Raw genomic sequence first — 26,803 nt, 5'->3', positions numbered from 1 at the left:
TGGGATTTTCTGGTTTACTTTAGACTGGCGGATTCTTCGTGCCCTTAAAGCCAAATGTCTGTTGATTTTGGTGAAAATTTTACCAAAGTACGATATATTTTGTTTCATTCCTTAGGATTGATTCTTAGTTTACAAAATACTCTGATTTCTTAAGATGGCCTAGACGTACCTACTAAAGAATATTTCCTGTACATTGAAAATTCAAGCTCTTGACAATCATCCTGGGGCATTGTAATATCCTGAAGTGCCTTCTGAATCACAAGAAAATTTTTTTCTTTCATGTGTCTTCACTACTAACTGCACATGACCCAACAATATGTACATGTGCCTCTGCGAGTATGCTGGAAAGGTAAAGGAGCCGTGCAGGGAGAAATATTGCTCAAGTAGTTTTTAAATGTCTAGGACTACGGTTATTTGACTATTCTCATATTTTCAAAACATCACTTTTTTTTTGCAAATTTGAAACTCGCATCTCACAGTCACTCCTGCAAAGTTGAATGTCAGAATTGGATGCATGATTTATGACTGCCACTGGAAAGGATAAATTCCTGAATCAAAGCCCTGTGTATACACCTCCTGTGAAGGGCAAGCGTTCTCATCCTAGACAGGGAGGAGCCTCGCCTTCATCACACGTGCTAGGACGACAGGACACTGACGGAGCCTGAGCCCTTGTCGAGAAAGTGCAGCTCCGGGCCAGTCCCTCACACTTAAAATTCAAAGATTTCTTTTTCGTGGGCACCTGAGACTCTAGTGAAAAGCAAACCTCCTACTTAATCAAATGCAGTTGTTAACCTTGGTAACAGATAACTTCAGCAGATCCTTAGTGAATTCCATACTGTTGTTCCTGCTTTGCTCGTTCGTTAGCAGTGAAGCTATATCCATGGGTCACACCTGCAGCTTATAGAGTAGGCCAAAGTTCATGGAACTTCCTTAAATCTCACTCAGTGTATTCCCTACTCGTGGACAGGGCAAATGACTACATGCAGATGGGACTGGAGGGGTACTAAGAAGCCCACCCCTTCTAAAATGTTGACCTGTACTGATTTCAAATTCTCAGCATTATAGCCATTCCTGTTTGTTTCAACAGTTCCCTGTACAAGACGCTTGTTAGAAATGAAGATGTGTTGTCTGGGGAGATATTGCCATGCAGTAGCTTATTATTAAAAAGTCCATATCAGCCTGTATTAGTTAATTACATTTAGTACTTAGTTCCCTGACAAAATGCCCAGACAGAGAAGTAAGCCAAGGAGAGCCAAGTTTTGATAGAGAAGAAAATCTAATTTTACCCAGAACAAGGCTGAATTTTTCAATTAAGTCAATTAAGGCCCCTCTCCCATGGTAAGGGCACCTGTGAATCCCCTGGGGATTTGCAGGTTCAGCTGCAGCAGGCCTGGGGTTGGATCTCGGGAGTCTGCACAGCTAACAAGCTCCCAGGTGGTGCCTGGGCCACTGCTGAGACCCACAGTTTGAGAAGCAAGAAGTTAAGGTAGACTTGGCTAGAGTGGTGGTCTTAGTGCATTTTCTGATGCTAATAACATGGTATCACAGACTGGGCAGGTTACAAAGAGAAGGGGTTTATTTTGACTCACAGCTCTAGCCCAAGGTCAAGGGTTCACATCTGGTGATGGCCTTCTTGCTGGTGGCATGAGGTATAGCAAGGTAAGGGAGCCACTGGGTCAGACATGAATGGTTGTATGCCGGGGCTTAGGCCCACGACAAGCAGATCTAGATTCCAACAGGGCAGAGGACAACTCGGAGCCATTTGTGGGTTTCTTTCTCCTTTCCAAACAGTGGTGCGGTGAGAAATGCACAAGGAACAGACTGGTGGTGGAGCCACAGGAGATTTCCGCCTTTGTGTCCACAATGGCAGTCAGACATCTCCACACAGCCACAAGCAGCTGCACATGTGTCCACATCCATCCCCAGGCAACTGCATCCAGCCATGCCCCCCACTAGCTTATATGGGTTACAGATAAATGTGGCCCAGAGCCAAACCATTACATCACAGACTTGTGGGCAGCTAGCCCAGCAGGTGGACCTGTCCGTTACCATGACACCAGCTGCCAAACAGGCACAGAAATATGGAAGCACAGAGGTACCCCGGCAAGAGCAAAAGGCATGAGAATTTGGTAGTTTCACCTTCCCAAGTTCATCTTGGCAATGGCTTAATCCATTCACAAGGCAGAGCCCTTCAGGCCTAAAGGCCTCACCCCTAACACTTCTAAATAGGGTGAAACTTCAACCTGAGTTTCAGAGGGAACAAAACTTCTTCAAACCACAGCGGTAACCAGGTGTCCTCTTTTGCTTGGGGTGGAGGGGTTTCTTCGAGACGCCAAGTTTTTCAGTGCTAAAATAGAGACGTCTCGGGAAAATAGCAGAGGTTGATGATTCAACAGCAGCTAAGAGAGCAGAATGAGGGGCCGGGTGTTTGGCACAGTGATTAAGATGCCCACATCCCAAAGAGCCTGCTTTTGAGTCCCGGTTCAGCTCCCGCTGCCAGCTTCCTGTTGATGTGCAGCCCAGGAGGCCACAGGCTATGGTTTTAAGACTTGGTACTGTCTACCCACATGTGATAGGCTCCTGGCTTCAACCTGGCCCAACGCCTGGTGTCAGGGCATTTGAGGAATGAACCAGTAGATGAGAGTGCTCCCTCACTGTTTCTCTCTCTCTCTCTTTGTGTGTGTGTGTCTCTGCCTGTCAAACAAAATAAATAAATAAATGAATCTTTTTTAAAAAACATTACAAGATGGTAATAAAATATCAATATAGAAGTATACAAGGAGTCTTCAAAAAGTACATGTAAAATATGTATTAGAAAAAAAAAAACTATACATGAATTTCAAATTGGTTTTGCACCAAAATAAATTTTACTTCCGTTTTACATGAACTTTTTGAAGTATCCTCATATGAAAACCCCTATTAATCTGCATATTTGAAAACTTGCTATACTAGTTAACAAGTTAGGTTAAAGGATTTTTCCTTCCCTAAAACGTGCTTACCTCTTCCTTTCCTTGAAAGACAATCCTAGCCCTCCCCACTATGTGTGGTGGAAGCTAGAGCTAACTGGTTGAAAAGGAGATGCCGCGGAGTAATTCCCTGATGGTGCACAGTGTGGCAAGGCCTCCGGGGCAGTCACCCTCCACAAGTCAGGAGACAGAACTGAGGCTCTTCCAGGCCCGCACAGACCTTGAAAGGATGGCTTGTCAGGCGACCCGGCTGGCACTGGCATTCCTGAGAAGAGTACAGAGACGACTTAAAACATGACTCATTTGGACGTGCTAGTCCATGTTGCAACAGATGACAAACTGATGTTGTAAGAAACCAGGGGAATATTTTTGACGTCAGGTTTGAGTGTGATGATTTCATCTTAAGAATAAATTCATGAGGAAGAAATAATAACTCAACTAAAAAGGGCTCAGATACATGTCAAATTCCAGTTAGAAACAAAGTTCATTCCCCAAAAAGGTGACTTTACTTTCAACTACATCCAAGGCCAACTCTTCGCTTTCCTGGCAATTATAGTCACTTGTCATGATTTCTCCTTCCCCTCGTTTTTCCCCCATCACTGGGCAGTCCTGGAAGCCTTCAGTTGGCCGCGTGATTTAAATGAGGGGACACATCTAAGAGAAAACAAATGTATGACCCACTTAAGTCAAGCCATCATCTAACTTCCTGTGTGCCAGGTTCTGAGCCAAGTGATTGATGTGAATTACGTTACTTAATTCTTTAGAATCCTGGGAGATGGTATTATTATCCCCCATTTTATGGATGAGCAAGCTAAGACTAAAAGCAGTTACTTAGTTGGTGTAGGGTCAAAGGCAAAATTACTTTTCTAAAAATTTTTATTTATTTCACCATATTTGAAAGGCACAAATAAAGGGGGAGGGAGAGAGAATTTTCCATCATCTAGTTCACTCTCCAAATGCCTGCAACAGCTAGGGCCAAAGCCAGGAGCAAGAACTCCATCCAGGTCACCCACAGGGGTGACAGGAACCCAGGTACCTGAACCACCAAGTGCTGTCTCTCAGAATGCATTAGCAGGAAGCTGTATCAGAAGCATAACATGAGACAAGAAGCAGGCACTCCAGTATGGAATGCAGGCATCCCAAGGGCATCTTCACCACTGTGCCAAAAAAAAAAAAAAAAAAAAAGTCCTCAAAACTATTTTATCCAAGTCCTTGGGTCCCTGCACCTGCGTGGGAGACCCGGAAGAAGCTCCTGGCTCCTTACTTCAGATCTGTGCAGCTCCAGCCATTGCGGCCATCTGGGGGTGGAACCAGCCCACGGAAGACCTCTCTCTCCCTGTCTCTACCTCTCTCTGTCTTTCAAATAAATAAAATTAAATAAAAAAAAATGAGTAAAGAGGAAGAGAGCTGCCTGTGCACCTAAAGTACCGGGAAGGGCAGGAAAGGACAGGCTCTGGGGATAGAAAAGCATAAATTCAGATCCCTGCTCTGCCACTTATTTAAGATGGAGATTGTGGATGAATGTTGTGGCTCAGTGGGTTAAGCTGCTGCTTGGGATGATGACTCATGTATCAGAGTGCGCGTTTGAGTCCCAGCTACTCCACTTGTGATCCAGCTCCCTGCTAATGCGCCTGGGAAACAGGAGGTGATGGCCTAAGTACTTGGGTCTTTACCACGCACTTGGGAGACCAGGATGGAATTCCTGGCTCCTGCCTTTAACCTGGCCCAGCACTAGCTATTGCAGGCATTTAAGGAGTAACCAAAAGATGGAAGATTTCTCTCTCTCTCTTTTTCCCCACCCTCATCACTCACCCTTTCAAAAAATAAATCCTTTTCATAAAGATTTTATTAGGCCGGCGCCGCAGCTCACTAGGCTAATCCTCTGCCTGCGGCGCCGGCACACTGGGTTCTAGTCCTGATCGGGGCACCGGATTCTGTCCCGGTTGCCCCTCTTCCAGGCCAGCTCTCTGTTGTGGCCCGAGAGTGCAGTGGAGGATGGCCCAAGTTCTTGGTTTGGGCCCTGCACCCGCATGGGAGACGAGAAGCACCTGGCTCTTGGCTTCGGATCAGCGTGGTGCGCCGGCCGCAGTGCGCCGGCCGTGGCGGCCATTAGAGGGTGAACCAATGGCAAAGGAAGACCTTTCTCTCTGTCTCTCTCTCTCACTGTCCACTCTGCCTGTCAAAAATAAAATAAAATAAAATAAAAAGATTTTATTTATTTATTTGAGAGGTAGAGTTACAGTCAGTGAGAGGGAGAAACAGAGAAAGGTCTTCCACCTGCTGGTTCATTCCTGAAATGGCCACAACAACTGGAGCTGGGCTGATCCGAAGCCAGGAGCCAGGAGCCTCTTCCCCGTCTCCCATGCGAGTGCAGGGGGCCAAGCACTTGGGCCATCTTCTACTGCTTTCCCAGGCCATAACAGAGAGTTGGATTGGAAGAGGAGCCACCAGGACTAGAACTGGCGCCCTTATGGGATGCTGGCATAGCAGGTAGAGGATTAACCTGTGCTACAGTGCTGGTCCCAATAAATCCTTTAAAAAAAAAGATGGAAACTATATTAGGTTAAAAAAATGTATGAAATTACTAATATTTGACCTTTTTTGTTTTTGGTCTGCAACCTACCTCCCAGGATTGTTATGAAGAAAAGTAAGATAATGTCCAGATGTGACAGACATGAGTCCAGTGAATGTTACCTCTTAATTTCTCTTACCTCTCACAGTCGCGAGTGTTGTTCAGTCACATGAACCTACTTCTCCTTTCTCTAATAAGTGCCTTCCTATCACCATCAAAAGTGGCAAAGGGGACTGATATTGTGACATAGTGGGTTAAGCCTGTGATGCTAGCATCCCATATGGGTGCTGGTTCAAGTCCTGGCTGCTCCATTTCCAATCCTATTCCCTGCTAATGCACCTAGGAAATCAGAAGATAGCCCAAGTACTTGGGTTCCTGTACCCATGTGGAAGCCCTGGATGAAAATTTCTAGCTCCTGGAATTTGCCCCAGGCTAGCCCTGTCTGTTGCAGCCATTTGGGCAGCGAACCACTGGATGGAAGCGCGCGCTCTCTCTCTCTCTAATTCTGCTTTTCAAATAAATAAATAAATCTTTTTTAAAAGTCAATTAAAAGAACCAATTCAAAGCAAAGTTACTCCAAGGATTATACGTGATTATTAGCAGCTGATGGGAAGTTGCCTATCATATCCCACTCTATGATTCTTATTAAGGCTAGCTTATTTGGTAAAAGTATAAACTCACATACACAGACTATGCAACGGCGCCTAATTCCATCCTTGCTCTTTCTTTAGCTGACTTCCCTGTCCCTAGCATAACCGACATTGGACATCCCGCCCCTAATGTGAAAAGGATAAGATGCTCCGCCTCTGGAGGTTTTCCAGAGCCTCGCCTCGCCTGGATGGAAGATGGAGAAGAACTAAACGCCGTCAACACGACGGTTGACCAGGATTTGGACACGGAGCTCTACAGTGTCAGCAGTGAACTGGATTTCAATGTGACAAATAACCACAGCATCGTGTGTCTCATCAAATACGGGGAGCTGTCGGTGTCACAGATCTTCCCTTGGAGCAAACGTAAGCCTCCTCACCCTGGGGAGTTCAGACCGAGAAGAAAACAATCCAGCCCACAGGATTTTAAGAATTGGGCATCTGGAATTTTGATAGTATTTCAGATATGCAAATGAAATGGTTACTATGACTTGTTAAGGTCACTGAATGAGATTTGATCATGCTATTAGACTAATTTTAGTTGCTTTTAATGAAGATTCTGAAATTCAGAATCCTAGGAACTGCTATCCCTCTGGTAATCCTTGTGGGAAGTTACAATGGCTTACAGTGTGTCCTGATTTAAAACGCCCTCAGGGCTTTGGAAGTTTGTTTTAGGGCAACCCACTCCCATGGCCCACAGTTTCAAATCTTTGCCTATCATCAGTAAATGTGTGTGTGTGTGTGTGTGTGTGTGTGTGTGTGTTTTAAAGAACTACTAGTTCATTCAGAGCCAAGCCTGGTAAAGAAAGTAAACTACAAACTCCTTGAAGACAGGGCCTGAAAAAAAAGAGCAAATCCTTTGAGCAAATCCTTTACTTGCAGAATTGTCTTTCATCTGAAAATATAACATGAAAAAATTGGATTTATATAAACATATGCATGTTAAGCCCACACTGAGTTATTATAGAACTCGGATGCTTGAAACAGGAGCCTAATGTGTGTGACTAATTGTACAGAACTCTTGGCCCTACTCCCAAAATGGGCTTTGGGACTGCATAGTAAGAAATATTCCGCTGCATTTGATATCCCATGGCACATAAATATGTAGTTTAATATGTAATATACAGTAGCATCATGCATTACATCTACTTCTTGTTGTGACTTGTAATTGAGGAGATAGGGTATATGATTTACTCCCCATCTTTCAGTCTTTGGGAAAATTCTTTAACTATTTTCCTCAATGGGCAATGAGATGAAGTTTCCTGAGAAAATTAGCTCAGATATAAACCACATTTTGGCATGATTTCATAGATACGCCAACCTCATCTCTCTCGATCATCTTTTAGGAAATCTAAGATGCACATGAAAATGAGGTTTGAGTCATAAAGACAATTTATTAGCTCTGAGTTTATTTGTACTTCATAGATGTATCATTATTGAGCCAATTTTAGCTTATTCTGACTAAAAGTGGGGAGTAATAGGAGATAAATCAGTAATTGTAGCTTGAGTCATATTTTAGACATTCTTGATATCTGGAATATGGGGAAATGTGATAGTCTAGGACAGGGGTTGGTTAAATTTTTTATGAAAAAAGCCAGATGATAAATATTTTAGGCCTTGGAGTCAGTTTCTGCTGCAACAGCTGAGGTCTGCCATTGGAGAAAAAACAGTCACGGACAAGACATCAATGAATGACATGGCTGCGTCCCAACACGTTGTACTTATCAAAGCAGGTGGTAAGCCAGGTTTGGCCTGTGTGCAATGCATAGGTTTTTTTTTTTTTTTTTTTTTTTTTTTTTTTTTTTTTTTTTGTGGTTGAAGGGCTTTAGTGTACAAATACTTCAAATCTCACTCACTGGACTGAGGGCCTCATTTACAGCAAGCTTCATAAACAAATAATGTATTTGTGCAGTGAAGAGATGGCTGCACACACACACACACACCAGGTGTGTAACCTGTAGCTAAAAATGTAACAGGTCAATGTCACTAAATCAATATCAACACCCAACTTTGAAGAAAAAAAAACAAGAACACCTAAATTATGAGAGATTGGCTGTGTGATTCTTTTAGTCTGGGCCTGTCAAGTGGGTTATCCGTCAATAAACTGGAGGGCGGTAAATCAGGGAGAACCACTCATGACGTCTAGGGAGCTGTGTGCCCAGATGCCTTCCCATTCCTTGCACATGGGATTCTGTGGTGTGATACCAGGTTCTCAGCAGGCATCCAGACAGAGCCGATTTGCTGCCACTGGTCCCACCTCCTTGCCCTTACAGGCACACCATCCCCTCCCTCAGCTGATTTGAAGCTTGTGAATGGGTGTGGAGTAGCCTCATGGAGGAAGGAAGGAGTGAGCTAGACTGGTGATGCTTCCAGACTAAAGGACAACAGGACGGGCTTCTGTGTTATTTGTGTCATTCCGATCTGTACAGGCCAGCCCTGTAATCACTTGCCTCCATGCAATCTGGTATTTTAGGAAAAAGGAAGGAAAAAGGCAGGGGGAAGCCACTTTTTCTCTTCTTTAAGTGGTAGATGTGTTACCAGAGATGGGTGGTATAGGTTCTTGTCTTGGTGCAAGAAAGAATTCAGACGTGAGACAGAACAATGGCAAGCAAGGTTTAATGAGGGTAGGGCATCCATCAGACAGATGGAACAGAATCTGAGAGAGAGTGCCCAGTCACTCAGAAAGCACGGCTACATGCTGAATGGAGATAATGCACCTGGCAGGCCAGGCAGGCAGCTCAGGAGAGAGCTGAGGGCTGAGTGCACCGTCTGTATTTAGACTGGGGAAGAGGGTCCAGTTCTCCCCACCGTTTCTCCTTCCCCTCCTCCTCCCCTCCTCAGAACAAAGTTTGCTGAGTGTGAATTAGAAATTCCTCCCAAGATTTCATTACTCAGTGTTATCAGACTGGGGAGTCCACCTGGCATTGGGCGGAGGAGCCTCCCCCAGGGTGCCTGCTCAACGTTATCAGGCCAGACGGCCTATCTGGTGCTGAGCAGAGAGGATTCTCCTGGGGAGCTTCCCTTGGGAGGAGGCTAAGACCACCTGGAAAGTTATCAGGGTATGGGCAGGACTTTGTAGCGTAAAATCCTGGGCTGCTTCCAAGGTGAGCTTCTGCAGATGCTTTGTGTTCCTAAGGCCCCTCTCACACACATAGGCTAATTTCTAGCTTCCTACCTGACAGGTGTACCGTGATCAAAATGGCATTTTAGAATGATTGCTGTGGCAGCAGTATAGGAATTACTAGAGCCTATGACATCTGAGGCAAAGAGGCCAGTTTGGAGGCTAATAGGTGGGAGATGAGAAGAATCTGGACAGAGACAGCTGTTGTAAGAGATTTGGGAAAAAGCCATCAGCAGTAGAGATTTTTCTGAATGTAGAGTAGGAAGTTCATGAGAAATTAACTGAGCACACAGAAGACAAATCCCTCTTATTTGGATAATAACTGGTGTCACCAGTCATGAAAATGGGAGATGAGAGGTGGCAGAAATGCTTCGGAAAGAATCTATTGAGTTCCACTTTCATCAAGGGGGGAGGCACTGGCATCCAGCCACCTAGTCAGTAGCTAAAACTAAAATCAGGAGCTCAGAAATATGACTTCCAAGTGTAGAAAGCAGATGGCATTGCAGGCCTTGAATGTGGGAGGACTGGGGCTGGTGAGAGGAGAATGGGGCCTCAGACAGCCATGGGAACAACTGAAGGCCAACAAGAAGAGCCTACAAAAACCTGAGTGCAACAAGCAGAAACAGAAGGCTGTGCTGTCGTAGAGGTTGAGAAGGAGAAGGTTTCAGCTGGATCGCAAGCTGATAAATGTTTTGTGCTTATTTGTAAGCCACTCCAGAGAACTCAGAAGAGGAAGAGCTGCTAATATTCCTTTCAATCCCTGTCCCTGCCCTTTCTCCAGATGTTGTTGCTAACTGCTCCTCGAAAACCACTTGGTATACCTGCTGCTCCTGATAAGGAGGAATGGGGCAGTACCCTATAAGCTAACACCTTCCTCCTCCTCTCCCATATGCTTTTTTGCACGTCCCCCTTTTGTTCTTAGTGGGATTGGAACTGCAGCTCAGAGCTGGTCTGCAGAGCTCACTTCCAGGATGGTCCCACTTAATGCAAACCACAAACACTCTGCTCTTCACAGAGCCTTTTGTAATCCTTCCAGAAACTCTAGGCTGGAAGGTTAGGAAAAAAAAGTGTCTGAAAGTGAATGAAAAGTGGTCCTTCTAGTTTTTGGCAGCTACTGTGAGTGTGTGTGTGTGTGTGTGTGTGATAGCTAGACAAGGGAAAATAAGGTTCATTTAATCATGACACATCAACTAATCATTAGTAGTAATTCATAGTAATTTTAGTTGTAAGATATTAAGACAAGATCACTTTAAAAATATCTCCTTAAAATCTTCCATGTGCCATCTTAACTCAGTAAATGCACAAGTTCAAATTGTCTTTTTTGCATTCAGTACCTGACATCTGACTATAAGCATGTGTCTGACTGAAGAATTAGGCAAGCAAAAATGCTAGCAGCTGTGTAGCAGAGAGCTGACTTGGCAGAGAAGTGGGAAATACACCAGAGTTGCTTTTGGAAGAGGAATAGAATCATGCATCTGACTCTTTTCTTTTCCTTCCACAGCCAAGCAGGAGCCTCCAGTTGATCAGCTTCCATTCTGGGTCATTATCCCAGTAAGTGGTGCTTTGGTGCTCACTGCGGTAGTTCTCTACTGCCTGGCCTGCAGTAAGTACTCCATTTATCATCGTGACCTCTGTTCCATCAGCACCTCTCTGAGGTTTAAGCCTCTTCTCCTACTTGTAGCAACACTAAGTAAACTTTAGTGTCTTCATTAGTTGTCCCAGCAAATTGCATTCATTCACTGGACAAACAAACATTTCTCAGACACCTACTATGTGCCAATGGGTCTCTCCTAGGCCCTGGAGTTACAAAGACAAGAAGTCACTGTTCTTGAGACACATTCTAGTTTAGTTCCTTATTTTTTTCCCTAATTTTATATTTGCTTGGGGAAACTGAGGCTTGTTAGCTAGAAAACATCTCATGCTATAGGATTTCCTAATGTTTGAGTTGGAATAGGAGGAAAGGCAGAATGACAAGATTTAGGGGCAAGAAAAACTTTTTGGAGGAGAACAAGATGCATGAATAACGTCAAGCAAATACATGGCCAAGGGTGATTTTACCAACTGCAGTTCGTTTTTGGATAGAAGATAAAGAGTGGTTGGTGAAAGAAGAGATGTCTGGGATGGGATATTTTATCCTATGAATTTAAAATTTTGGTCCCAGACAAATGTTCCCTTCAATCTTTGTGAATAAATGGATCAGAATGGCTGGGTTAGAGCTATGGTCATAATCACCATGAAGGGGTATGAACCCTTCTTAGAAGACCAATATTGGTTGATTTTCCCAAAAAGTGTCAAAGCTAGGTGAAGTCGCTGGAGACTACAAGGAACAACTCACCCTAATGGTGGGATAGAGGCATCTGATGGGCTCAGGGCATTCTAGTACAACAATACCCAGCCTTACTGCCCTAGTTCATGGTTTCCCATCTTCAGCAATACTACCACTGCCATCTGGAGCCAGATAATTCTTTTAGAATGCTGTTCCGTGTATTGTAGGCTATTTGAAAGTTTCCTTGGTGTCCACTTACTATATGTCAGTAGCATCCTTTGCCCCATTTGTGACAACCAAAAGTGCTTCCAAACATTGCCAAATGTTCTGGGGGGAAGGAAGGCTTGGGGTTGGAAATTACCACTGGGTTGAGAACCACTGGATCTAAGGCCGTCTTGAAGGCCAGCTGAAATGTATGGCACAATTTGATGGGAATTCACCTATCATCTTTATTGCTTGTGCTTGTTTCCAAGGACATGTTGCGAGGTGGAAAAGAACAAGAAGGAATGAAGAGACAGTGGGAACTGAAAGGCTGTCCCCTATCTACTTAGGCTCTGCGCAATCCTCGGGCTGAGCGAACATCACAAGGTAGCCCTTTTAGTTCTCTACCAATGTGGATTAAATGGGGTCATGTGGCCATGAGGCACAGTCTGTCTTCTGCTCAGTACCAAATTCGAGGTCTTCCTACTAGCCCAGCTTCTCACCCTCTGGCACCCCTCTCCTTTCTCCCCCACACAATTTGATTACTCCTTTGCTGTGCATTCTGCCTTCTGAAATGTTTCCCTCTCATCAGCCAGCTCCATGCCTTTCCTTATTTGTAAAGCACTGCTGTGAGTTGATCTTGCAGTAGGACTCTGCCCACTTGTTCTCATCGTTCACCTCCCCTGTGTCTGCCAGGAGTGACGGACACAGATTGGGGTAGTTTGTGCTAGCACAGTAACACCCTCATTGGTTTCTCTGCCTGTTACTAACAGACTTATCCTACTGACCAGTGACTGAGCTGAATCTCCATCATTATTCAGTTACTCTGTCATGTAATTTTCCCAAACATTCTGAAGAGACCCCAGTGCCTGTAGCAAAGGCTTCAAAAACTTTTAACGCTGTACATTCCAGCTAATCTCTTCAGCCTAAACATCCTGTTTCTGTCCATTGTTCCTCACGTGGCATAGTTTTCAGATGCTTCATGTGAACACTGTAGATGCCAGTGAAGTCCAAAACTTTGGTCTTACTGGTTCTGCATACAATGGGATAGTTGTATCTGGGATCTGGATATAGCCTTAGCTTTTGTGACACTAATGCTGTTAACTCAAATCAGATTTGTGTTCTTCTAAAACCTCCAGGTCTTTTCATGTAAGAAAAACATTGGAACATTGGAATCTAAGGACTGATGTCAGGTCAAGGGTAGTTCTAGCCTTGTGAACAGTTCAGTTTTGACTTACAAAAGATCGGGATAACTCTGGCATAAGAAATTAGAGCCTGTAGAATTGCCTTTAAAAATAAAGGAAATGGGGCCAGAGTTGTAGTGTAGCAGGTAAAGCTGCTTTCTGTGAAGCCAGCATCCCCTACAGGGACTGGTTCGAGACCTGGCTGCTCCACTACTGATACAGCTCCCTGCTAATGGCCTGGAAAAAGCAGTGAAAAATAGCCCAGGTGTTTGAGCCCCTGCCGCCCACATGGGAAACCCAGATGGCTCCTGGTTTCAGCCTGGTCCAGCCCCAGCTGTTGTGGCCATCAAGGGAGTGAACCAGTGGATGGAAGATCTCTCTGTCTCTTCTCTTCTAATTCTTTCAGATAAATAAATAATTTTTAAAAAAAGTAAAAAATAATATCTGGGCTTTATATAACAGCTCATGTTTTGCAGAAGTACTATTTAATCTGAATCATAAAAAGCTCTTATGAGCAAGCTGCATCTTAGTTTAATGGCTGGACAACCTGAGGCTCCCAGTGGTTGAGTGACTTAAATTAGGTCATTTGTTTAAGGAGCAAAAGCGGGACTCAAACTGGCTATCAAGCTTAGGTTTTTTTCATCAATATGGCAGCTTAAATTTTTCCCAAAGCAGTCTCCCCGTTTCCTATCTTGTTTTCATTTTAGATTATTGTTTACTCTTCAGGGTGCCATTCCCCTGGTTCTGCAATTATCTAGGATGTCCCTGACTTTCCCCTCTATCTTAAAAAGTCTTTTGGTTATCTGCTCATACTTCACAATGAAGCCATGAATCCAAGATTTACACCAAGTCTTCTATAGCCATCTTGTGCATTTGCATCTCTGAACTTGTATATAGCACATCATATACCCGCTGGGTTTATTGTCACATGCCTTTACCAGACTGTAGGCTTACTGAGAAGAGCAATTCTCTTCTTTGTTTGCCTCACATATAGAAGAGTACAAAGATCAAGAGCAGTTGGTCTTTAGGTGTTAGCTGGTGTTCAAGAAACATTGGCCTGCTACACACCTCATGCAGAACTCATTAGACCATTTCTAAGTTCTCTACTAACTTAGATTTTCCTTCATATCCTTTAACTATCAAGATTAAGGTTTACTGTGTTATCTCAAGTTGGGAATATCTTTGACCTTGAGATAGAAAGTTTAAAAATGTCAAGTTTTTCTCCATTGATAATGCAGGGATAATTATTTTGTTTCCTCAGGTCTCACCTAAATTTGCAATTGACCTCTTCCAGGAACTTGACCAGATGGCCAGGAGGGTCTCACCTTCCCCTTCATGGATCTTTCCTTCAGTGACTCTGCAGAAAGCGTCTAGAGGAATATGGTGGAAACAGAAGTAGCTCTGGTGACCTTGCACAGGGCTTTAAAACAAAAGAATTCTTCAGGCCCAGAAGGGACTTTAGAGGATACTTAGTCTCATTAATGACAAGGACACTGCGGCCCAGGTTGGGGAACTGAATTGTCAAGGTCAGAGCCAGAACCCAGATCTCCTGGCTCTGGTGCTCTTTCCTTTCGCCTGTTTGACCCTGGGCTATTAAGAGTGTTATATATATATACACATGTCAGTCAAGTGCCTCTCAAAATAGAATCTGCCCACCATCAGGTCAACATCAGGGACTTGGTCTGATTTCCTGATGAATATTGGAAAGATTTAGTGTTGCTATTTTTAAAAAAAGTCTAATGCAATCTTTGGGAGCTACATTGGTATTTATCCCTGTATGAGGATAACGGAAATATTACTGGCGTTTAGTCAGTTGCATTCTCCACTGTGTTCTTCTTTGTTGCTCTCCCACTTCCCTCCTAGGTTCAGATCAAAGTAGAACTCTCCAAAATGTATTTTCCCTGAGATGTAAGAGGAAAGCCTTTCATACCTCAGAGTAACAGGCTGGAGAGAAATAGTTGGAAGATTTATAATCTACTGGTTCATATTGGACTGACACTCTCTTTAAATGGCTTTATGCTAGTTTGACCTCATTTGTAAAATATTTATGAAAAGTTCTCATTTAAAATGAGACAGTTTTTTTTTCCTAAACTGCATATGTACTAAGCAGTAAGCTATCTTCAGAGATAAATGATAGAGGTGATAATAACATACCATAGTGCTTCCTCAGATCCCCAAGTGGCTTTTCCTCCTTGGTACTTCTGGATCTTTCTGACATCAGCAGAGAACTGAAAAGAAGTAGTCAACTGTGGTTTCTGTTATTCCTGATTCCTTTCTCTGAAGCTGCCTTTCCCAACCCAATGGACCACAAGTGGACCCCTCTCAAGCTTGGGAGATCACACACTGTCATCTGAAAATCTGGAACTGGACAGCAAGAGATGACTGAGTTTCCCAGTTGCAGCTGGGTTGAAAATGGTGGATTTTGGTAGCTAAAAAGGGGCCAGATTCTCCTACAAAGAATGAGAAACATAGGAACACTTTAAAATGGGTGCTCTCAGAACTAAATTTCTTAAGAAAACAAAGGGAGTGGGCTGACAAGAATTTAAGAGCAAAGAAACAACAAAAACCAGAAACTGCTGCATTTAATTGTTTCATAATCTTTAGGCTTGGTAAAAGGAGACTTCAAAAAATAATTAACCACAAATTAGGATAAACCTAGGGGACAGGTTATTAATGTGAAATAAATTATATTAAATTATTACTTATTACCTTTGATAAATGTGTTTTTTCAAAAAGTTGTACTTTACTTTTATTATTGATATTGTTGTGACATGAATAAAATTATTTCTAAAAGCAGCACTCTAGTTGTATAATTTCTAGCTGAAAGATGGAATCTATTAGGTGAATATGAATTAAAAAATGAACAGATGGGACTAATTATTAATTTGTCAACAATTTATGAATGGGATAATAGAGAAAACATGCCTAGGAAGTGTGGTCGCAGCATGTAAATCACAGTGCCAGGATGCTAGTGCAGAGATTCTCAGACCCTTGTAACTGCTGCTCATTATTAAACAGTGCCCTGTGCTAAATGCCTTATATGGACTGTTTCACTTAATACACATTCTGAAACAGATGAAAAACCTGAGACTTCAGAGAAAACTAGCTTTGCTCTAGGCCACCTGGCTGTTGCAGTACATGGCTGAGAGGCACAACCAGTGGTCTGCTTCTGGAACCCTGCACTGCCTCCTGAGCCTTGTTCCTCTGAGCAGCAGAATTTTCAGAGAAGCAACAGACAGGTCCAACACCCAGATAAAATGCTAGAAGTTTTTCCCTCCCCTTCATCCACGGAGGATATATTCTGAGACAGCCAGTGGATGTCTGAAACCATGGATAGTACAGGATCTTACATACAAGGGTACTTCAGAAAGCTCATATAAAATATGTATTTATGAAAAACTATGTGAATTTTTTACACCAAAATAACTTTATCATTTAATTCCATTTTCCATGAACTTTCGGATGTACTCTTGTGTATTTTGAAAACTTGCACGTTTCCACTGAAAAGCGGCACTCACAGTTTCCCTTTGGCATACTATATTGTCAACATCACCACTCCTGTGGTTTGTGGTTGTTGTTAAATACAGTGCGGGCTATGTGAACAGAAGCACTGTTGTCACTGTGACAGTTTATCTGATAACCGAGATGCTACCGGGTGACTGGCAGGCACGGAGAGTGCGTGACAAGGATCCACGGGGGGAAAGGAGTGCTCCCTGGCCCGGGCAGGATGACATGGGATCTCACGATACTATTTACAACAGCACGCTACTTAACCCTTATGAACTGCTTATTTCTGGGATTTGCCATTTAATATTTTCAAACTACAGCTGACTATGGATAACAAACCATGGAAAGTGAAACCACTTTAATAGGGGACTACTGTACACTTAATTCAGTCATTTGCTTCCTTCTCACCTATTAATAGTTAAAATCTGCAGGCCCGCTTCCTTCTGGGTGGCTTTTCCATGTAATTCCTGCACACTACACAGCACACTCCGTCAGAAACATCGGGAGAGAAAACAAAGCTGGGCTGTTTCTTTCATTAACACTGACTAACTGCTTTTGTTAAAATTGTATTTTATTTCAAATGGCATAGGAAGCATCTTGGAGACTTACTAAAACAAAACTACACATGGGCTACACATTTGGGCCCATGCTGCTCCCAGAGCCCAAGGGCACAAGGGTTTCCCAGTCCATTTGCCTTACCTGGCTCTTTCCTCCCCTCCCAGGGGTTCCTAGGGTAGCTTTTGAAGGGATCACATGAACAAATATACAACCTGTAGGCTTCAACTTTAATCTTTTGAAAAATGTTTATTTACTTATGTAACAGGAAGGAAAAAGAAATTTTTGTATACAGATCAATCAATAGATCAATGTAGGTACCTGTATGTATTTAAATTTAAGGATAAGTGAAGGTACTGTTGTACCAAGAATTGGTAAAACATGTATAGCTAATAATGATATGAGTAGGTCTCTGCTATCACAGGTGTCAGCACTTACATTTGCCGGGAGGCTGACCAGAGAGTGGTCTGGCCATTGGCATTCAAGGGACGTGGCCACACAGCTCCTTCAACTCTGCAATGCATTTCAAGCCGAGGCCATTTTCAGTCCTTGTCTTGTTTATCTGTTGATGAAGGGTTCCTAGGAAGGTTTAGCAGAGCTTCGATTTTCTTAGCATCATCCTCAGCTTGATTTTTCTGTAAGCTACTTTCAATTTCCTCGGGGAGGAACTCAGTAACTTGTAGCCTGGCTTTCCTGTAATCAAAGAATAAAAAGGATGTAGCAAGATTTGCTCCATTGTTTTAGCTGTAAGAGATCTGAAACAAGCAAACAAAGATAGTATTTGTCTTATTCTCTCTGGTGTGGTGCAGCAGCTTATGAGCACACGGCATTTCCCTATACTTCAAATACAGTTACGTTTCTTCTCTCTCCTACCTTGTTCCACCCATAAGCTAACTATGATTCCCACATTACCAAAATAGACACTCCCATGGCAGCAGCTCTAATCCATAATATATTCCAGTATAGATAGTGTACATACACACAACAGAATATTACTCAGCCTTTAAAAAGTATGAAATCTTGTCATCTGCAACTACATGGATGGAACTGGGGATCATTATGGTAAATAAAATAAGCCAAACACAGAAAGACAAATATCACATGATCTCATTCATATGTGGAGTCTAAAAATTAGGTGATCGTATATAGATTAAAAATATAGGCCGGCGCTGCAGCTCACTAGGCTAATCCTCCACCTGCGGCGCCGGCACCCCGGGTTCTAGTCCCCAGTTCTGTCCTGGTTGCTCCTCTTCCAGTCCAGCTCTCTGCTGTGGCCCGGGAATGCAGTGGAGGATGGCCCAAGTGCTTGGGCCCTGCACCCGCATGGGAGATCAGGAGGAGGCACCTGGCTCCTGGCTTCGGATCGGCGCAGTATGCCGGCCATAGCAGCCATTTTGGGGGTGAACCAACAGAAGGAAGACCTTTCTCTCTGTCTCTCTCTTACTGTCTAACTCTGCCTGTCAAAAAAAATATATATATATATATAAAAATGATGTTTCAGAGGCTGAGGCGGGAAATGGGTTGGGAAGGATAGGGAAAGTTTGATTATCAGGTACTAGGTTACAGCTAGATATGAGTATGACTTTCTAGGGTCCTATTACAACAGTACAGTGATTATGGATAATGCACTGTACATCTATATATTGTATATAGAATACTGTACTATATAGAAGATACAATTTGGGATGTTTTTACAGTAAAGAAGTATTGCATGCTTAAAAGGATAAAAATATTTTCCCCAACTGGACATTATATAATGTATACATGTAATGAAATGTCACATAATACCCCATAAATATGTAAAATTTAGAAAGATATTCTAGGGGGCCGGCACTGTGGCATAGCAGGTAAAGCTGCCACCTGCAGTGTTGGCATTCCATATGGGCACCAGTTCCAGTCCCAGCTGCTCCTCTTCTGATCCAGCTCTCTGTTATGGCCTGGGAAAGCAATAGCAGATGGCTCAAGTACTTGGGCCCCTGCACCCATGTGGAAGACCCAGAAGAAGTTCCTGGCTCCCAGCTTTGGACCTACCCAGCTCTGGCTATTGTGGCCATCTGGGGAATGAACCAGTGGATGGAAGACCTCTCTCTCCGTCTCTCCCTCTCTGTCTGTAACTCTACCCCTCAAATAAATAAATTAAAAAAATAATAATTAAAAAAAGATATTCCAGGTTACCAGGTCCCAGAGTTCTCACAAGGGTGACGTGTGGGGGCTGAAACACCTATGCTAAGGTGGGAGTCTCAGGGCCTGGCTGTCCTCCTGTCCTCAGACTGAGGCTATGCGAGCACCCTGCCACTCTGTTCAACTCTGTCGCCAACCTTGTAGGAACTACACGAAGGCTACAATGGTAACGTGAAAGTCAGACTGGACAACATCTTAGATGTATATTTATGAAGAGCTAAGATCTAATTTCCAAATAACAGCTCAGTTTATTTTCTAAATCAAGTATTGGTGTCTTCCTTTCTTTATGTGATGTCCAAGGTCACTTATAACTTTCTGCTTAACTCAGTTCAAACAGATCTGACCATTTTTTCTTCCATATCTCTACAGCCAGCTTTCTACATTTTCTGCTAAGCCTATTTTTAAGACTCAGATAATTTGATTTCACTATGTTATTTTCAAGCAAAGAAACACATATATAGAAGGTACTTAAAATGCATTAATTCTTCTTAGAAATGTCACACATATAAAAATACATATCATATATATGTATATATGTACATTTCTAACATGGTCTTTCTGCCAAACTATTCTTCTAATATTATAATTCAAGTTATCATTTTCCCCATTCTTAAGGTTTTCCATCTAAATCATCTCTGTAGTTTTTCTCATTTCCCTTTTTTAAAGTATAATGCAGTTATCATTTATATTTATGAAAGAATAATTTTCATAATATCCTATGGCTAAACTCTCTTCCTTTTCAAAAAAGCCATCTTTTTTTTTTGACAGGCAGAGTGGACAGTGAGAGAGAGACAGAGACAAAGGTCTTCCTTTGCCATTGGTTCACCCTCCAATGGCCGGTGCGCTGTGGCCGGCGCACTGCGCTGATCCGATGGCAGGAGCCAGGTGCCTCTCCCGGTCTCCCATGGGGTACAGGGCCCAAATACTTGGGCCATCCTCCACTGCAGTCATTCTTATGTCATCTCTTATGACACCTAGAGAACCAGAAATAAGCTGATGCTTTCATGCTTTTAAGTCTCCATAAATCATGTAACTGGGATAAAAGCCCAGTCATGACAACAAGTCTGTAACATCAGATTTTACGCTGGCATTCAGAATTGTAAGTGCTTCATCCAAAACCTAGAAAACCGTATGCTCACATGATCTGCTACCATGAAAGAATAATGACATGAACATATATTGAGCACTGTGTTATGATTCCGTCCCTAGAACAAAAAAAATTGAGGGCTTGAAATCAAGAAAAAACAGCAAAGGTCACAGAACTATCCCATAGTGTAGGTGGGATTTCAGTTCACTTTTCAAGGTTTCATTGGCTCTAAAATCCATGCTTTTTCACCTGTAGCACCTAAGGCCTTGGACAACATCCCCACAGATATTATAAAATCTCTCTGTGTGTGATTTAGCACAAACAGAGGTTTCAAATAAAATCATCGGAAAAAATGATTGCTCTTCTATGCAATTACCAAAACAGCAGCAGCCACAGCAGGTGTCACCTCACGTACCCAGGAAACTGAACCGTGAGAATCATTTGTACTCAGGAGCACTAGACAGCAGCCTGTTATGTTGATCTGACACAGAAGCTGCAGTCTGCTATCAGTCTGACTACCCTACCCCAGAAATGACTTGATGGACTAGGCGAAAGTGTTTGTGCTCCTCTGTGACATGTAATTCACGAATAGTCACTGTGCCTACTTAATTCCTCTGCATCTATGGCAACTAGTAGATCCTTTGAATGTTTAGTTTATTTAAAAGGTGATATCCCTTTCTAAGCTCTGTACCATTTGTAGATGTACGCATAGAAGGGAATATCACCTTTTAAATAAACCAAATAAAACTCATTCCTTGATGTGCATTCCCCTTAGGTAGCTTCCTATGCAGTCAAGAACACAGTCAAAGAAAAGAAAAAAGAACACAGAAAAACAAAATATGCAACCAAGTGGCACTGATAAGCATTTTACCTTTTTAAAAAATGTATATAAAGAAAGACCCTCATCAAATTAAAAGTTAAGTTAATGTTTCATTTTCCCATTCTCCTTAATTAACTAGATCAGAAGACATGTCGAGTAGGAGTCGAAGCTCATCGTAGAAATAAACTCTCCTTTGACCGTACGTCTGTTTAGAGTACTGGGGCTAACTGAGCCCCGCTACACAGGGCCCGCAGCTGGGCAGGCTGCCTAGTCTAACGCGCTCCTTACCACTCTTCTAGTTTCTGGTCATGGAGTGCCTTTCGGTCCTTCTGTTTTCTCTCCTGAAGAGTCTCACCGTGGTACTTCTGAAGTACCATCAGCAGGCCTCCTACGGGAGTGCTAAGGTGAAGCAGAGGGAAAAGTCATCAGATCATGCAACACGTGAGCGTCCTGCTCAGGCTCGGGCAGCATCACCGAGCCCTGCCCACTGTCACTGATTTCATGAAATGTTCCTTCATACAGGATTTCATAATTAGAGATCTTACTGGGAAAAGGAAAAACATATTGAGATAATTTCCTTCCTCATCTGTACAACAGAGGAAGATAATTATCACAACTCCCTGAAGTTAAATGTTAAGTATACAAAACAATAAATTGATAAATTGGCTCTGTTTTTTAAATAGTAAATGAGAACTAAACCGAGGGAAGGTAAGTGCATATTTATGACAAGTTCTGGTAAGTAGCTCCCAACTGAAGTTTTCTCAGAAATGAAATTACTATTCAGACTGGTATTAGCCCCCACTGGGGATAGGAAATGTGAAAGGCATTTTTGGTTGGAGAAGGCATCCTACTGGCTTTTGGGGGTAAAGTCACCAAAACATCCTAAAATTCATGAATCGGGCATATCTGCTAACCCACATGCCAACAGTTATCCAGTGAGAGACTGATTAAGATCACAATGATTACAGTGATGAAGTGGGTTTGGATCTTGTGTTCTCAAAGAAGAGGTTTTTACTATGGTAAAACTTAAAATTCCCTTGGCTGCAACTTCAGTAACTGAATTTTGAAAACTACTTTTGGGGCCGGCAGTGTTGTGCCACTTGTGATGATGGCACCCCATAGCAGAGGACCAGTTCGTTCAACTACCAGCTACTCCACTTCCAATACAGTTTCCTGTTCACATGCCTGGGAAGACAGCAGGAAACGGCCCAAATACTTAGGCCCTACCACCCATGTAGGAGACCAGGATGGAATTCCTGGCTTCAGCCTGGCCCAGACCTGGCTGTTTCTATCATTTGGGGAGTGAAACAGTAGCTGAAAAGATCTCTCTCTAACTTTCTATCCCTCCCCACCTCTCTCTGTTGCTCTGCCTTTCAAATAAATAAACCTTAAAAACAAAAGTATAGGGGTGGGAATTGTGGTGTAGTGAGTAAAGCCGCCTCCTGTGTTGCTGGCATCCCATTTGGGTGCCAGTTTGAGTCCTGGCTGCTACAATTCTGTTCCAGCTCCCTACAAATGTGCCTGGGAAAGCAACGGAATTTGGGCCCCTGCACCTATGTGAGAGATCCGGAAGAAGCCCTTGGTTCCTGGCTTTGGTCTGGCCCAGCCCTGGCCGTTGCGGGGACTGGACCAGTAGACGAAAGGTCTCTCTTTCTCTCTCTGCCTCTCCCAATCTCTCTCTAACTGTGCCTTTCAAATAAATAAAACATTTGTTTTATTATTTTTTTAAAGCAAACAAAAAACCCACAAAAGTATATTTACTAAATGGAAGCAATCTAAATGTCCACTGAAAGATGGATAATGAAAATATAGTATACACATGTGACAGATAAGTAGCCTTAAAAAAATCCTGTCACATGCTACAACATGGATAAATCTCAAGGACATTACTATGCTGTATGAAATAAGCCAGTCATAAAAGGACAAATATTGTATGACTCCACTCACAAGAAGTATCTTAACTAGTCAAAACCCACAGAAACGACTAGTAGAAAGATGGCTGCCGAGAGCTGGCAGAGCATGGAGACGGAATTCATGTTTAACGTGAGTAGAGTTTCAGTTACAAAAGATGAAAAAGTTCTAGAGCTCTCTTGTACAATAACATGAATATATTTAATACTGCTGAACTGTATAGGTAAAAACAGTTATGATGCTAAATGTTCTACCATGCTTTTTATCGCAATAAAAATTTTGCTGCTAACTTTCATGATTTTCCCTTCAAACCAGCCTGGTATACTACAATAAAAATAATGTCAGCACAGTGGATTATGAAATGCTGATAACTTTTTTTTAATGTATCATAAATAACACACTTTAAAGTATTTTATTTTTATGTCATCCTCTTTGCACAATTTTACAAAATGTATAATGTACATTCTGATGTCTTTTAATTTAAAATAATTGTTAAAAAAACACATAAGTCTATAGTGTTATTCTCTCCTAAAAAGGTGGTGAGAGAGCTGGCACCGCGGCTCACTAGGCTAATCCTCCGCCTAGCGGCGCTGGCACACCAGGTTCTAGTCCCGGTTGGGGCGCCAGATTCTGTCCCGGTTGCCCCTCTTCCAGGCCAGCTCTCTGCTGTGGCCAGGGAGTGCAGTGGAGGATGGCCCAGGTGCTTGGGCCCTGCACCCCATGGGAGACCAGGAAAAGCACCTGGCTCCTGGCTCCTGCCATCAGATCAGCGCGGTGCGCCGGCCACGGCGGCCATTGGAGGGTGAACCAACGGCAAAGGAAGACCTTTCTCTCTGTCTCTCTCTCTCACTGTCCACTCTGCCTGTCAAAAAAAATTAAAAAAAAAAAAAGAAAAAAAAAAAAGGTGGTGAGAAAAGGGAGTGAATAAGTGGAGAGGAAGGCAGAACTCTTACTCAGATGAATGCCAATAAAAACAGGAGACTGCCAAAACTAGCATGTCAGCATTTTGCAACTAACTAACTAACTAACTAACTAACTAACTTCCTTCCTTCCTTCCTTCCTTCCTTCCTTCCTTCCTTCCCTCTCTCCCCCTCCCTCCCTCCCTCTTTTTTCTTTCTAGATTTTTTATTTATTTACTCGAAAGAGCTGGAGTGAGAAACAAGAGAGTAAGAGAGAAAAGTCCTCCGTCTGCTGGTTCACTCCCCAAATGACCAAAACTGCCCAAGCTAGGCCAGGCCAAAGCCAGGAGACAGAAGCCTCTTCTGAGTCTCCCATGTGGGTGCAGGGGCCCAAGCACTTGAGTCACTTTCCACTACTTTCCCAGGTGCACCAGCAGGGAGCTGGATCAGAAGTAGAGCAGCTAGGACACGAACCCGCACCCATACAGGATGCTGGCATTGCAGGCAGTGGCTTTAACCGCTATGCTACAGTGCTGACCTCTGCAACTACCTCTCTAATAACTAATTACAGCATGGATCATCAAGGGAGCATTAAAACCACTAGATCGAGGCACCATTTAGTGCAGTGGTTAAGTTGCTATTTGCTATGCCTGCAACCCATAATGGAGTGCCAGGTTCAAGTCCTGACTCCTCCCCTTCCTATCCAGCTTCCTGCTGATGCACATCCTGGAAGGCAACAGGTGATAGCTCAAGTACCTGGGTCTCTGCCACCCGTAGGGGAGTCCTGGAGGAATTCGGGGTTCTGACTTTGGTTTGGCATATCCAGGTTGTTGTGGGCATTTGGGGAATCAGTCGATGAAAGATGTCTTTCAAATAAAATTAAAAATAAGTGACTTTTTTTTTCAGAAAACACTAGTCCAAAGATAGCTGGAGAACAGGTTATTCACAGTCTCACTCTAAACTAAAGAGACCTAATAGATTATGCTTTAACCAAGTGTGGTCAGCAGCGTTCTAAGACAGTTCCCCTAAATTTCCTGCCCTAATCCTGTAACTGTGAATATGATGAGATACTACTTCTATGATCACATTATGTTACACAGCAAATTGGATTTCACAAATGTAATCAGGGCTACTGATTAGTCGAATTCAGTTCATCAAAAAGAAGATGATCTGAGTGAACCCTGAAGGCAGAGTTTTCTCTGGCTGACCATCTGGAGTATCAGCAGGATGCAAGGCACCGCGGTGGTTTGAGCGTGAAGAGCATCCTGTGAGAAGGAATGTGGGCAGCCTCTAGAAACTAACAAGCAGCAGGGAAACGTCCTGCAGCCGCCAGGAACTGGAATCTGGCAACAACCTGAATGGGCGTGGAAGCAGATTCTTCCCTGAACCCTCGAGACAATAGCCCAGGTTGGTTAACACCTTGCTTTTGGCCTTGTGAAATTCTGAGCAGATAATCCATCCAAATATACTCAGATTTCTGACCCACAGAACTGGAAGATAACATAAATGAGTACTGTTTTATGCCGCTAAGTTTGTGGTGATTTGTTATACAGCAATAGAAAACCAATACATCAAGTAAATAAGAGTTAATATTACTTAACGGAGGGTGATAGGTCCTTCTATACACTGAGGACACAACTTCATCTAAGCTCTAACCCTGATAAAAATATTTAACCCAAGTCTAATCATGAAGGAAAGACCAAACAAAACTGAGGAGCACTCTTGGTATTATTGTGACAGTTGAGGAATCTATTTAGTTAAGCAAACAAACCAGACCAATTTGTGTAAGAATGCACTTCTTGGGGCAGGCGTCTGATGCAGTGCTTAAGTCGCTGCTTGGGGTGCCTGCATCCTGCATCAGAGTGCGTGGTTTGAGTGCCAGCACCTCAGCTTCCACCCTGGTTTCCTGCTCACATGCACCCTGGGAGGCAACAGGTGAGGGATCAAGTACTTGAGAACCTGACACCCATACAGGAGGCCCAGATTGGGTTACAGGCTTCTGGTTTCAGCCTGGTCCAGTCCTGGCTGTTGTGGGCATTTGGGGAGTAAATGCATAGATGAATAGATCTCTCTTCGTCTTTCTCTGTTCATTTTCCTTTCAGTCTGTCTCTCTGCTTTTCAAATAAAATGAAAATAATTTTTTTAAATAAAGGAATGTACTTCTTAACTGAGCTGAATATGGATTATAATTTAGATATTACTGAATTGATGTTATTTACTGTGAAAACTGTAAGTAAAAAGTATGAGTAAAAATTGGGATGTAATTAAAACTGGATGAAGTTACCACCAATATAAGATTAGAGATATTTTATAGGTTCTAAGATTAAATCTGCTCTTCAGAAATGAATGACTTTTAACAGGCAAGACACTGGATGAAATTTGTACCAATTTAGACTCAAACCACATTAATGCTTACCCCAGCAAGGCTCCAATTATGCCACCAGCCACCAGGCCTCGCAGACCCAAGTTAACTCTGAAAATACTTCCTGTGACAGCTGTTTTAAAACAAAGAGGCAATATTAAGCCATCTTTAAGTACTAGAATAGCATTTAAAAACTCCCTGTCTTAAAAATGACACAAACCCTCAAGTGAGCCTTCTGAACCCATTCACACACGACAGCCTAGATTTCCTGAATCTAAACGCCACCATAGGTGGCTTCCAATCTGCTCTGCAGATCAAAGGAAGAAATGTCCCTTTTACAAAAATAAATCCTCAGCCTGTCTAAGGATCCAAACTCTTCTCATTCTGCTTCATTTTTGCCCACCTCCTCTGAAAACGTTGCATTTTCCCCCTTCTACCTCTTTCATTTCTTCTTTTTTCAAACAAAGCTTTCCCAAAACAAAGAACCTCACTCTCCCCTTCAGCTTACGCCTTTCCCAGCCTCA

At 42.9% G+C, this 26,803-nt stretch overlaps 2 protein-coding genes and 1 long non-coding RNA gene across 6 annotated transcripts in view; 1 reads left to right on the top strand and 2 right to left on the bottom strand.

The window, feature by feature from the left end:
• CD80 (CD80 molecule) overlaps positions 1–15,753 on the top strand; it is a 31,740-nt gene extending 15,987 nt beyond the window's left edge. The window contains exons 4-7 of one of the 3 annotated variants that reach the window (XM_008266820.4): positions 6,270–6,551; positions 10,808–10,909; positions 12,046–12,160; positions 14,219–15,753. In XM_008266820.4, the coding sequence (XP_008265042.1) occupies positions 6,270–6,551; positions 10,808–10,909; positions 12,046–12,146 (485 nt within the window). In that variant the 3' untranslated portion in view covers positions 12,147–12,160; positions 14,219–15,753. 3 annotated transcript variants of the gene reach the window in all.
• Positions 6–15,185, bottom strand: LOC127482939 (uncharacterized). Its single transcript, XR_007908870.2, has 3 exons — positions 15,112–15,185; positions 14,226–14,327; positions 6–3,231 (listed from the first exon to the last, which is right to left on the bottom strand). It is a non-coding gene; the product is annotated as an uncharacterized lncRNA (long non-coding RNA).
• Positions 15,754–17,248: 1,495 nt separating the features above from the next.
• TIMMDC1 (translocase of inner mitochondrial membrane domain containing 1) overlaps positions 17,249–26,803 on the bottom strand; it is a 32,181-nt gene continuing 22,626 nt past the window's right edge. The window contains exons 5-7 of one of the 2 annotated variants that reach the window (XM_002716669.4): positions 26,334–26,412; positions 21,396–21,506; positions 17,249–17,712 (exon numbers count right to left, since the gene is read on the bottom strand). In XM_002716669.4, coding sequence (XP_002716715.2) covers positions 17,562–17,712; positions 21,396–21,506; positions 26,334–26,412 — 341 coding nt within the window. In that variant the 3' untranslated portion in view covers positions 17,249–17,561. The remainder of the gene's footprint in view (positions 17,713–21,395; positions 21,507–26,333; positions 26,413–26,803) is intronic. The other variant, XM_017347070.3, reaches the window with a different exon arrangement.

The sequence above is a fragment of the Oryctolagus cuniculus genome, chromosome 4 (assembly GCF_964237555.1).
Source record: "Oryctolagus cuniculus chromosome 4, mOryCun1.1, whole genome shotgun sequence".
In the NCBI taxonomy this organism is placed as follows: domain Eukaryota; kingdom Metazoa; phylum Chordata; class Mammalia; order Lagomorpha; family Leporidae; genus Oryctolagus; species Oryctolagus cuniculus.
This window is presented reverse-complemented; position numbering and strand designations above follow the sequence as displayed.